We start from the raw sequence: 12,967 nt of genomic DNA on the forward strand, positions 1-12,967 counted from the left end.
TCCGTTTCCGTTTCCGGTTCAGATTTGAAAGTTTTAAATAAAATAGCATGGCTTAAAACATTTCACAGCCATAACTACGAACTGTGTATAAATTGGTTTTACAACTTTCACACCTGAATATTTTAATAACATTTTTAATAAGTTGCATATCTTTTCAGTATGTTTGTATCTAACTCGCAGCACAATTTCTTTTACATTTACACGTTGTTTAAATGCAATTTGTAAACACTAAACTTGTTTCATAACTTTCCTCAGCCTCAGTCTTGTTGTTGTTGTAATTTTTGTTGCTTTCAACACAGCTGTTTTTGCCTTTGCCACACACGTGCCACAACCGCAACACGGCGGCTAACAGTGTTGTCCTCTAGCGTGCCACACACACACACACATAGATACTTAATGATGTGCTCCTTTTATCCTTCTGTCCTTTTGGCATTGGTCTCCTCATGCTATGTTGTACAAAATATAAAGTTTAATTCGTTGGCAACGCTTTGTTGCCCATTCTCCACCCCCCCTCCCCATCCCCTTTCCGCTATGCCTTTGTGCGCAAGGTAAACATTGGCGGGGTTGAAGGGTGGAAGGAAGCGGTAACCGTACACAGATTTGGCAAAGATTAGCGCGTGCATTTTTAGTGGCTACTTTGTTTTGGGCTGTGAGTTAAACTTAATTAATTTTAATTTGAATAAATAAGATAAGAAGTGAAAGAACGCGCGAGTCGAGAGAGCTCGACTGGGAGGAAAGGCTGGTGGTGGTTGGTTCAACTACTAGTACTAGATACTATCTACCTAAGTATAAATTAAATATATACTAACGTATAGATTATATTGTATTTGGTTCTTTACTGGTTTTTCTTGACTTCTCTTTCAACACGCTTCAAAATGCCATCCATGTTGCTAACTAGCTGTTCCAAAATTTCCTCCAGCAGCGAGACGCGATTGTTAAGCCTAAGTGAGAGATAGAGAGAGAGAGAGAGAGAGAGATAAAGAGAGAAAGAGTGAGAGATAGAGAGATCAGCATAGACAATGAGTACTGTACGACTACCCACCGAAACATATCCTTGTTTCTGACATCATCGGGCACATCTTCAAAGTATTGTGCCCTGCGTGGCATAAAAGTATGCAATAATTTAATTTAATTGAATTTAATTGAATTTAATTTTATTTGAGCTAATGATACTTACTCGGCCTCGGTCATATTGCGACGCAGCTGAACTTTGGGCGCTTGAAAGCTTTTCTTGCCCGCATCATCCGTCTCATAATCCTGATTGTCGACGTTGGGCCGCTGGTGAATGGGTGGGGCATGCCGCTTGCGTCCACAATGGGTGATAAAATAGATGCACGATGTTAGCTTCTTGTAGATATAGGAGCCCAGTTGACTGCGACCCTGAGTAATTTCACTCTTCACCGAATTGTACGTTTCCATTATAATGGCCAAGAACATGTTCTAAGCAAGAAAGAAATCCTAAAGTGAGTCCAGATATAATTCGTAGAGATGGTCTCTTCGTCTTACCAGCAAAATGAAGAAGACCAACAGAATGTAGGTTAGAAAGTAAATGGGTCCCAGCACCCGATTGGCCTCCTCGATAAGATTGTATTGAAAGTCGCCGAGTATCATGCGTATCATGGTCAAAATTGAAGTGACAAAATTACGAAAATCGGGATGCTTAGTGCCAAAGAGCAACAGACCCAGCTGGGCATAGGCCAAAAATACAATGCCAAACATCAGACTAAAACCGGCCAAATCCTTGGAACACTAAAACAGCTCCATTTATAAAAGTGTAGAGTTGTAATTAAAGTTGATCGCACTTACGCGTTTCAGCGTCGTTGTAAATTGTACGAGTGTCTTGTTGAAGCTGATGAACTTAAAGATCTTGATCCAAACGAGAAATGCTAAGATTGCCATCATATCCACATAGATGGTATTCCAGAAGCACAATTGATCCAAACTTTGATAGGATTCCTCAAACTTGGCCTTACTGACCATGTTGTCCACGTTGATCGTATGCCACACGTTGTAGATTAGAGCCAGATAACAAAACTGCATAACATATATGTTTATAGCTTATATATAAATATAATAGTCATACATTTTAAGTAAAATCTTTTAAATTATTCACTTACAACTAAAATAATCGAATCGAGCACATTTATTAGCGATCGAAAGTAATTCCTAAAGCCCGATTTACGTATTGCCTTGATCTCGAATATGTTATAGTAGACAACCATAATATACCAGAATATATAGATAACGGACATCGTTAGACTTGTATCCGTTAAAAACGTGAACTGTTTAACCGTCTGCAGTTGGCTCTGTGGTATAACGCCACCAGTTGGTGGTATTTCCGCAATGAATCTGAAAGTGCCAAGAACGCCATTAAAAATTGGCAATATTTAATATTCAGAAATAATTTACAGCCTTGATCATCATCAAGTTCTCGTTCAAAGTAATTTGATCTTATCAAAAACTAACCCTATTTTGGGAATATCTTCCAGTGAAGCTCTCCCTGATAAATATGATGCTGCACTTACTTGGCGCTCTGAAAGATATCCGTGTTCTGGTTGTACAGATTAAACTCGATCAAACAGAGCCGTGAGCCGCGATCCAACCAATGTTTATTCCTCAGATCCTGAATCATTTGCAGATTCTTTCGTTTGTTGTAGGTCAGATTGATGGTGTAGCCACCGCTCCTATAGAAACCCAGTGTTGTCCACAATGGTGTCGAGTCCAGTTCGCTCATTGTTCGATATGGTGCACCGCCATGCTCGCCGCCAATCTGTTCCGCTCCGGAGGAATAGGCGGCATAGCACGAATTGAAATAACGGATGAAGGCATCATTCACATAGCAGCTATCCTTGCGTACACGGATCTGGCGTAGACGAGGCGGACCCAGCATTAGATTCTCATGGAGAAACACTCGTCCCTCCAAGTGCGTCATGTTTGCGTAATCGTATTGGGTGTGTCCTTTGGCCATATGCTCTCGATTGTACACTTTGTTGTCGCGTTTCTGTCGCCTTCGTTTCTGTCGCTTTCGTTTTTTGTCATCTAAGACTTCATCTTCATCCTCGTCGTCATCTTCGTTCGCATCTTCTTCTACATCCGGTTTTTCCGTGGCCGGTATTTGTCCTTCTTCTTCCGGTGGTCCTTCTTCGCCTGGCTCGGGCGGTGGTTCTTCATAGTAATCCACTGAATCACCATCATCGATATGGGACCCATCGGTATTTACTATGGACATGTCGCCATGCAGTGTCACCAGAAAGTTATGCAGCAAATAGTTCCAGAAGTCCTGTACAGTTATCAGTTTCTCAAATGATATCGTCACCGATGGCATTACAACCATTTCGCGTACCGCAAATTGTTTCTTCATTGTGTCGTTAAAGTAAAACATATACGAGTGACGCACCGAGAGTGTGACTGTGATAATATTAAGTTTTGATCAAATTTAGACCATCCACATATAGTCTATGCATAGCCTCAAATGCAAGGAAACTTTCAAAAACTGGTTTCCGCTAAATGCCCCTAATGTCGAAATATGTTTTCAACCAAAAAGATGTTAAGTGAACCCTGTTAAGTGAGGTATGAGTAATGTAAAGTGAGTACTGTAAAGTGGGTACTGTCAAGTGAGTACTGCTAAGTAAACTCTGTTAAGTGAGTTCAGTTGAGTGAGTACTGTTAAGTTAACACTGTTAATAATGTCATGCGAAGATTCTGAGGAAGCACTGTAATTAATAGTGTTTTTTTGAAGTGTGCTCTTAGACTAATCACTAAAGATGAAACGAAAAGTGATCCAAGATTCAGACTACCATATAATATATAAGCATATTTCTAACATATACCACAAATCTGTCTACATATCTGATAGAATCTTTCAATTCACTATGCTAAAAAACATTCGTCTACTCACCGAGCGAGGTTAGAATTAGAAATATGATAAAGACGCCGAATTCCATGAGTGCATCCCGCACTTCCTCATCGGTGGTGTAGAGAATGCGTGTTGCTTTCTGCTGCCCCTCTCTGCCTGAAATGCGCAGACGATCTGGATCGGGATCAGTATCGCTTACTGCTTCATTGCCCAAGGGCGGTAAGAATCTAACCACCCTGTTGGAGCGGGACTGACGTAAGCCTTCCATTTCTGTAGACACAGATGGAATTATGTTGCCATCGCGCCACGTCGTATGCCTTGGCGATCGATTACTTTGGACACCCTCAGTTCGGGTCTCTGCCGAGCTCTCACCTCGTCCGCGTGGCGAGCCGATGGGACGTGGTGGCGGCCTGGGTCGACGGGGCGACGAGGGTCCTGGTCCCGGGTCCAAATCAGACATTTTGCTTGTGTGTGCTTTCTATTCAACTATTATTTGAATAAATATAAATGTTTTCTATTTCACGTTTGTTTTTTTTTTTTGATATTTAGGTTTCTATTTAAATATTTGATTTTACTTTTTGCTCGTTTTTTTTTTGATTGGTTGTTTTTCGTTTCACAAACTCGTCAAAACTGAGACTGTGGCAAACGAGTCGAGACTTTGACAGTTAGTCAGCTTATGGTTTGAGCACTGTTTACTTTGACCTGGCGTCTTATCAAAATAAGCACACACATAAAACACACAACAGTGCTCGACTAAAATATACCCTTTCATTGAACTCTAAGCTTGACTTTCTATTTATCAATATTTTATATGAAAAACATAATAATTAAATTATTTCTTATTATGTATTTATTTATCCAAGTACTATTTAGTTGCTACCTCGAGCTACCCTGCTTGAGCCATGATATGGCTAGATGCCATAAAAAACGGCAAGAAATGCATTCAACATTTGCCCAGCTTCAGCATCCTTACACACACACACACACAGCGTGGGCAATCTTGCTTGTCCATATGCATATTTCATGCGTTAACGCCAACGTTTGAATTGCAGCAGCAACTGAGACTGAAACTGCAGGCAGTTTTTGATTTATGGTCCGTCGTTGGGCGGGCAGCTCGCTCAGACGCTCCCTTGGGCTATCAGCGGCAGTTGAGTTGTCAGCACACATAAAAAATGCATGTACAATAGCATAAATGCGATAAGAACCCTCAACAAAACCGCTTACAATAGCTGCCAGCAGGGCTCGAGGACAAAAGACAGCGACTTGGCTAACATTGCTTTGCCTTTTAAGATTTTATATGCAAATTCCAAATACTTTTACTCCAGTCCTTAAACCTATATTGAGCTATTTCACGTTAATCAAATAAAATCGTAGCTTTTGTTTAACTGTGTTTGTTGACTAGTGTTTTGTAAAGAGGAATAACAATTAATAGAATTGCATTATGTTAGAATATTTGCTTAGTTTAATTCCGGCCTAATATTTTTTGCGATAGAATTTATCAAGTTTTGAAAGTGGAAAGTGTGGAAAGGGGTCTTTCCATCTATTTTTGTAGGATGTCATTTTAAAATAAATTTCAAGCCAGAATCACATTTAAAACTTTTAAATGCAGTATTATTCTAGAGTTCAATCAGTGATACCGAAATAATTGCATTGTAATATAAACCCCAAGTTATAATAAAGAACTTACTCGTTATTTGTTTTGTTTGGTTTTTTAATATTCATTTATTTGTTTAAAAATATTAAAACGTTTGCTTGTTTTGCATATACTTTAAAATATTTATAAAGTTCGCCCTCCATATTCATGGAGGAGCTATTAAAACGCTAGATCATTTGATTCTTAAATGGGTTTTCTTGTGTTTGTTTTAAATATTATTACTATTTGTAGTTGTATTTTTTATATGCAATTTAAGTACACTTTCTTCTTTCTTTTTTAAACAATTTGCATGTTGTACATTAAATAATAATTTGAAAGATTTAACAAAATATAGTTTATAACTATTAACATAGTATTATTATGCACTATGTTTAGTAGGGTTTTATTTTAAGAAACAATAGACTAAAATCTAAAAGTACGACTGACACATGTTTTGTGTTTGTGTGTTTGTGAAATTATTAAGGCTAAATTTTTAGATTTGTCAGAACTCAGTTTGTTAGATATTTTTATAGAGCAGACTTTACTAACTTTTGAACGGAGTTTCGAATGTTTTGTGCCATATAACTAAAGAATGCCTGATAAAGAAAATATATATTATAAATATACATATAATTCAGGTCTACAAATTTATTTTTCATTTGATTTTGACTTTTTTTAAATCACTAAAAGCTACAAATTAATTTAATATGATTTCTTTCTTTTTTTCCAAATGTGTAATTTGACTTTTTCTATTGATAACAACTTTCATTGATTTCCCGGTTTTTTCGCTTTTGCTTTTTTTTTTTTTGTGTTTGCTTAACTATTTGGCTTTGAAAATACTTTGGCGCCACAACGCAGCTTTAGTTTTATGTTTGGTTTTCAATATTAATTATTTGTAATTTTTGTATTTTTTTAATAATGGATTTAACGCACTAGAAATTGTGTTCAGCAAAAGTGATTACAACAAGGATGCAACTTTTAAGCTACTTCTTTGGTTGGTTTTGTGTGTGTGAAGAAGAAGAAAACAATGATTTGTGATTTTTATGTTGGTGTTTTTTTTTTCTTTTTTTTTTTTTTGGTGTGTGCTTAACATTAAGTAGATTTTATAATTGGTCCTTTGGTTTCAAAACTCTTTCTCTAAAAAAGGCACAATGTGGAACTACGACTATTTTTCTCTATTTGTGTGTCTGTTTTGGTGTTTAAGCCACGCCCCCCTCTACCCCTTCCCCAGCCCACATTCAGTAGGGTTTGCCCGAATCACGGGGCCGCTTCAATTGGACCTTGAGACGCTTGGTGCCGATCTGAAATCCATGCATCGCTTGGATGGCCGCATTGGCGGAGTGGGGATTATCGTAGGAGACGAAGCCAAAGCATTTCGATAGGTTCGTCTGCTTATCGATAAACACCTTGGCCGATAGCACATTGCCAAAGGGCAGAAATGTCGAGGCGAGATCGGTATCTGTGAATTCCTGAGGTAGATGATAGATAAACAGATTGCTGCCATCCGGACCTGAAAATGATCAAAAGATAGAGACAGAGAAAGAGAGATTATTTTAAACAGTCGCCTAAAGTTATGCAATTGTTTTTTAGTTTCAAATATTTTTCTCAATGGGTAGCTCAACATTTTATATATGTAGTCACTGATTTGGTACGTGTAGGGAAATAAGAAAATAATATTGCGAAAGATTCTTGAATTAACTCTAACTCATCAGACAACTTGACTAGGAAATATTAGGAGACTTACCCTCGATCTGTTTGCCTGCCACGCCCGCTGCTGCCGCCTGCAAGGCGCTGGCATTCAAGGATTGGGCGGCTCCGAAGGCGGCTGCGGCTGCATTGGCGCCATTTGTTAAGCCACTCAGTGTGGTTGCTCCATAAGGATCTGCGGCGCTGGTGGGCCCTAGAAAAACGTTAGATATAATTAGTTAAACATTTTGAATTTCTTTCAAAATAAATGCAAAAGCTCTGCTGTGCTAAAAAGAGAGAGAAAGAAAGAGAGAGAGATAGACAGAGATATTGTTGTTGTTGTTGTTGCTTAAGTTTATGCATGTTTCTCATAATAAAAACAAATTAAACGGCACACAAACGAATATCAAGAGATGCAGACAGAAACAGGGCGGCTGACACGCCCACACAACACTCACAACACACACAACACTCACAACACACACAACACACACACATATATAGACAATAAACGCGCTGAGTTGAGTTAACGCATATGGGAATTACAATATACATAAATACACACACACATACACACACACACATATATATATATATATATGTATATATATGACCTGGGTTTCCTTTAGTGTTGCCTGTTTTGCTTTTGCTCTGCTTTTGTTTTTTGGTTTGTTTGCTTGCCTTACATTATTAAATTTTATATATCCTTTTGTGCAGCATATCAAAAAAAATTTGTTAGCCTTTGTTGTGCGCACGGCTGACTTGTGTTGTTGTTTTTTTTTTAATTGAGCTGTGTACCGCCCCAAGTGACCCCGCCCCCCACCTGACTCTCACGTATGCTTTGTGCAACACACGAATTTTTGTAATCTACTAAAAATTTATTACGTTTTTTGGCTCGGTTTCTTTTGTTATTTACATACGTGTTATAACAAACAGAAAACAATATGAAAAATAAGAAATTCTTACGCAATGAAAGTTTTGCATTTCAGCCAATTTTATGTGCCACAAAAATGACCAAAAAAGAAAAAAGGTTCATCAACACTGGCTGTTTTTTTTATATACTGTGCCCGAAGGTGGCAGAGAGTGTATTGGTGGCAACTGAGGCCGGACAGTTGAAACTTGGAATATATATATTTGTTCTGGTACGCCAGAAGCGTACTACAGAGTCGGCTTAGTCCGACTATAGTTTTCATAGCAATTTTTAGTATATGGCCATCAAATTATGGCTCTAAATTTTTTATTCGCTTCATTTATGTAACTGAGTTTTGTGGCCCAATTTAGGGAAATTTATTTTTAAAAGCCTTGTGGCTAACAAGCAATGGTGGAAATGGTAATTGAGAGTCAGTCAAAATACAGTTAGAAAATAAGTACGTGGATCGGGGAAATGTTAATCAATATATTATTGAATTTTTGCCAATTTTAATTTAAGTTTATAATATCCAAATAATTAATTAATTATTAAGATTCAAGTGTTATGTTTATTATTCTATTTAATGCATTAATTATTACTCATGAGATTTTCAATTTCAAATATTTGTACATTGCTGGGAAAATCATAAAAAACTAAATGTTTGTTTGTTTTTTTAATTAAAAACTTTTCTTTGTGAAATAATTTTTGTGCTGCTATTTGTATTGTTAATTTAATACCTATTGAGCTGTGTTTCAAAGTAATAAATACAACAAAAAAAAGAGGAATGTAATTCAATTTTTTATGCAATACTTTTGACATATTTTTGTTTGCGTTACGTTTTAAGCTGCTTTGCCTTTGATTATCCCAGTTCAAATATTGTATTTATATATTAATTTAACTGTTTTTTTCTCCTTTTTTCTACTTTAAAAAAGTATTTTAATACTGTTTGTCAGACAGAGATCACCAGATATATTTTTTATAATGTCACGTTGATTGCTAGGATTTTGATTTTGATATGGAATGCACACTCAATGACGCTGCAGTTTTTGCTGTTTGCTGTTTTGGTTTTGGCATATTGCGAAATGCAATTGTTTTTTATTATTATTCTCTCTTTTTTTTAGCTTCGAATGCAATCAACCCCATTTTCCGGTATCAGTAGTTGATTTGATATTTTCCAGTTGAATATTTCGTTTTTTGCCCTTATTTTGCTGTGGCAAAATTGTAAAATAGTTGCATTTTGTTTATATTTTGGTGATTGTTGTTGCATGACCATTTTTATTGACAGCCTGCAAAACTCGCACAGTTAAAACCCAGTTAAGAGTAGGCCATGACTGCATGTATTTTTAATTAACAATTGGCTTGGCATGTGGGTGGGGGGCGTGGAGCGATTCTTTTTGAGGTCACCGCGTTTGAATTAGGGAGATTTGTGTTGCTTTTATACCACGGCAGAGGGTATTTTAATTTTGTCGTGCAATTTGTAACGCATTGAAGAAGACTAACCTGATGCTATTTGGAATATATTCGTATATGTGAAGCCTGCCAGATCGAATCACTATATCGCATAGATATAAATATATATAGATGATTTCTTATATGAGCAATTTGATTGCTAATTAAAGTCTCTTCATATTCATTCCATTATTCTCCTCACATTTGGCCAACAAATCTTCAACATCGGACTACTATATCATATAGTTTCTATAGGAATTTTAGATGTTGGTCACTCAACTCTCGTCTATTAAACTTTCTAATTACGCTTCCTAACTTATGATTCGTTGTAGACCATTATTTATTTTAAAATAACATAACTAATGAAACCACAAACATATAATCAAAAATTTCTACACTACTTTTGGAGTTTTGGTATAGTTTCAATTAGCTTATGTGGGAAATTGATTTTGCGGGGAATAGTTTTGTGTAGGTTGAGCGATTAATTTTGGTTTTAGTAGGATTTTGTATTTATCTGATTATTTGGGCAGGGCAAGGCACATGCAGGCGGTAAAGGAATCGAGTGTGGTTTTCTTTTGGGTCGTGCTGTTGTTAAATATCATTGTAATTGCACTTTTAGTAAAAATATGTTGAAAACGAGACAGTTAACAAGTTAGGAACACATTACGCTACGATTACAGCTATAACAGATACATTTACAGATACATAGATACAGATACATAGACACAGACTACAAAGATACAGTTACATAGATACATAGATCTACTTACAAAGCGCGCTGAGCGTTAGCGCTTGACTCGCACTCGCTGACGGCAGAGGCGGGGCCACGCCCATTAGCTGAGCCAAATGTGCATGCGAAATCAGCTGTGGTTGTTGTTGCTGTTGCTGGTGGTGTTGTTGTTGTTGTTGGGGCACAAAGCTGGCGACTAGCTGACGTTGTTGGCTATGTTGTTGGTTGCTGTTGTTGCTGAGGATGTTGTTGTTGCTGTTGCTGAGACGATGATTGTGACTGAGACTGCTGATGTTGCTGCTGCTGCTGATGTTGCTGTTGTTCTTGTTGTGCTGGGATGTGTTTAGTAGTGTTACCAAATCCTGCATAGACATGGATGCACTGGTGAGCAGTCCAGTGCCAGCAACATGCCCGGCGGCAAGGAGCCCGCTGCTGCTGCTGCCGCTGCCGCCGCTGATGCCGGATGCTGGTGCGAGGCCAAGTGGGAGAGATGACGTTGTTGATGCAGGTGCTGCTGCTGCTGATGCTGCTGTTGGTGTACCGGCGATGCTTGCAGCGGCTGCTGCTGCTGCTGCCGCAGCGGCGGTTGCAGCCGATAGAGTTGCTGCGCCGGATGATGCTGCTGCTGCTGCTGATGTTGATGAAGATGGACCGTGTTCGCCGTGGTGGGCACTATTATCCGATGGGTGGAAATTTAGTCCTGTTTCAGTTTTCCATATATTTTTTGGTATTTTTTTTTTGTTTTTTGTTTTTTTGTACAGTTTTGAGTTTTGGTTTTATGGTTGTAAGGTTTTGGTTGAGTTGGTTGATTTGATTTGATTGATTGATTGATTGAATTGTTTGTTTTTTGTACATGACCACAGAGTCAATCATAGACATACCATAAAAATGTTCAACGAATATTTATATATATAAAAAACATAGAAGAAAACACACACCCAATTGGATTATTTACATTTACAAGAAATTAAAAATTAATTTGTTTTTTGTTGTTGGTTTTTCATGTAAATATTTATAACATACAAATCATAAAACATAAATAAATCAAACATAAAAGGGCAAAACGAAAAAAATAAAAATAAAACTAACGAAAATGAAAATCAAACAAATTTTGAAATCATAAAATAAATAATAAATTATATAATAATAAATAAAAAATTAAAGTAATGCATAAAAAGACAATAATTCATTAGGTTTATTAAATGTTGTAAAAAATCATTATGTGAAACCAGAAGACGCAAATTTAAATAATGAAATAAATAAATCGATCGAAATTAAAAAATCAAATCAAATAATAATGAATTAAATTAATAAATATAAAAAGTAGTGTTTTTTGAGTTTCGAAATAATGGAAATAGAAAATACTAAAAGATGAAAATCTATACTTTTTGAAAATATAATAAATCTAAGAAAATTATTGTCTTTGAAAACAAAACGAAAATAATTAAGAAAATAAAAAAATAAATATATGTAAATCAAATATTAAATTGCATAGACATAAATTCAAATTCAAATGCAGTTAGACAAATATATAAAATATAAATAAATCAAATATTTAAAACTTGCATTTGCATAAAACGATACGCTAAAAATGGCTGCTCAAAATGAAAGGCGTGGCGGGCAAATTAATTCAGATTAGGGCGCTATTTAATTTGATTTGAGCTATGAATTCGATAACACAATTAGTTTGCAAGCAGCTACACAAAACGAGACTCCTAAACATATAGTTGAGACAGAGAGGGATAGAGACAGACAGATAGAGAGAGAGAGAGAGAGAGAGGGAGAGAGAGACACAGAGGGGTAGAGAACGAACGAGCGACACATAAACTGCCAGGCATGTGTATATGTATGTATATATATATATATATATATATATATATATATATATATATATATATATATATATATGTGTGTGTGTGTGTGTAATGAGCACATTCATAGGGGTCACAACATTCAACAAAAAACGAAAATAGAATTTTAGATACCTGTTTTTTTTCACTGCTTTACAAATAGTTTGCTAAGGGAAAATTGTTCACTTTGAATGAGCCGCTGGAAAAGCCATTATTTCAACTATCAAAGACAATCCATTCCTTATTTTTTGCAGAACCCCATATTGCTCCACATCCATCCCCCCTAGGGGCTTTGTCGCTATCATAAAACTTTAAGTGCGCTCACCTGTGGCCAGGTTTTCCATTTTTCCGTTTTTTCTTCATATTTTCTAGTAGCTTTTCTTCTGCTTTGCCAGCTTGTGCATTTGTTTACATGCCAACGTTGCATGCCCCGCGGCTATTGGTACTACCACACCCACAATGCTCCACGCCCCCTTCTGCTTGCACAGTGAAATAAAAACTTAAATCAGCAAGCTTAAACTAAAAATGTATTTATGGAGTTTGCTTTATTTAAGTCTGATTAAGTTTGAAGTCAGCTTAAGCCATAAATTGAGAATACATTTTTAGATTGAGTTCCTTTTATTTAAGTCTAATAAATCATGAATCAAATCTAAATAATATAAGCCTGATGAACCTTGAATCAAGATTAAAGCTTTATTTGAAAATATATGCATAGATTGAGTTCGCTTTAATTAAGAATACTAAACCTCGAATTAAGTTAAAAAATTACATTGAAAATGTATGCAGCGATTGAGTTTGCTTTATTTAAGTCTAATGAACTTTGAATCAAGGCTTAAGCTTAAATTGAAAATGT

At 36.4% G+C, this 12,967-nt stretch overlaps 2 protein-coding genes across 10 annotated transcripts in view; both read right to left on the reverse strand.

The window, feature by feature from the left end:
* Positions 1 to 22: 22 nt before the first annotated feature.
* On the reverse strand, positions 23 to 4,367 carry LOC6561507 (polycystic kidney disease 2-like 2 protein). Of its 3 annotated transcripts, none has more exons than XM_032736560.2 (9): positions 3,899 to 4,367; positions 2,526 to 3,408; positions 2,118 to 2,349; positions 1,807 to 2,034; positions 1,507 to 1,749; positions 1,178 to 1,440; positions 1,043 to 1,096; positions 810 to 941; positions 23 to 647 (listed from the first exon to the last, which is right to left on the reverse strand). In XM_032736560.2, exons 1-8 carry the CDS (start codon positions 4,314 to 4,316, stop codon positions 836 to 838), a joined length of 2,427 nt encoding a protein of 808 aa, XP_032592451.1. In that variant the 5' UTR covers positions 4,317 to 4,367; the 3' UTR covers positions 23 to 647; positions 810 to 835. The 3 variants fall into 3 exon arrangements, with proteins under 3 accessions (XP_032592451.1, XP_032592452.1, XP_001989289.1); XM_032736561.2 differs by having other exon boundaries at positions 24 to 446; XM_001989253.2 differs by lacking the exon at positions 23 to 647 and adding an exon at positions 677 to 782 and having other exon boundaries at positions 840 to 941.
* Positions 4,368 to 5,839: 1,472 nt separating this feature from the next.
* Positions 5,840 to 12,967, reverse strand: part of LOC6561506 (CUGBP Elav-like family member 2) — a 67,355-nt gene continuing 60,227 nt past the window's right edge. For 3 of the 7 annotated variants that reach the window (XM_032735790.1, XM_032735793.2, XM_032735792.2), the window contains 3 exons: positions 10,305 to 10,964; positions 7,234 to 7,389; positions 5,840 to 6,999 (listed from right to left, as the gene is read on the reverse strand). In XM_032735790.1, coding sequence (XP_032591681.1) covers positions 6,728 to 6,999; positions 7,234 to 7,389; positions 10,305 to 10,964 — 1,088 coding nt within the window. In that variant the 3' untranslated portion in view covers positions 5,840 to 6,727. Of the gene's footprint in view, positions 7,000 to 7,233; positions 7,390 to 10,304; positions 10,965 to 12,967 lie in introns of those variants that run through there. The other 4 variants (XM_001989252.2, XM_032735794.2, XM_032735796.2 and 1 more) reach the window with 3 other exon arrangements.

This window comes from Drosophila grimshawi, unplaced genomic scaffold, assembly GCF_018153295.1.
Source record: "Drosophila grimshawi isolate 15287-2541.00 unplaced genomic scaffold, ASM1815329v1 contig_1377, whole genome shotgun sequence".
NCBI lineage: Eukaryota > Metazoa > Arthropoda > Insecta > Diptera > Drosophilidae > Drosophila > Drosophila grimshawi.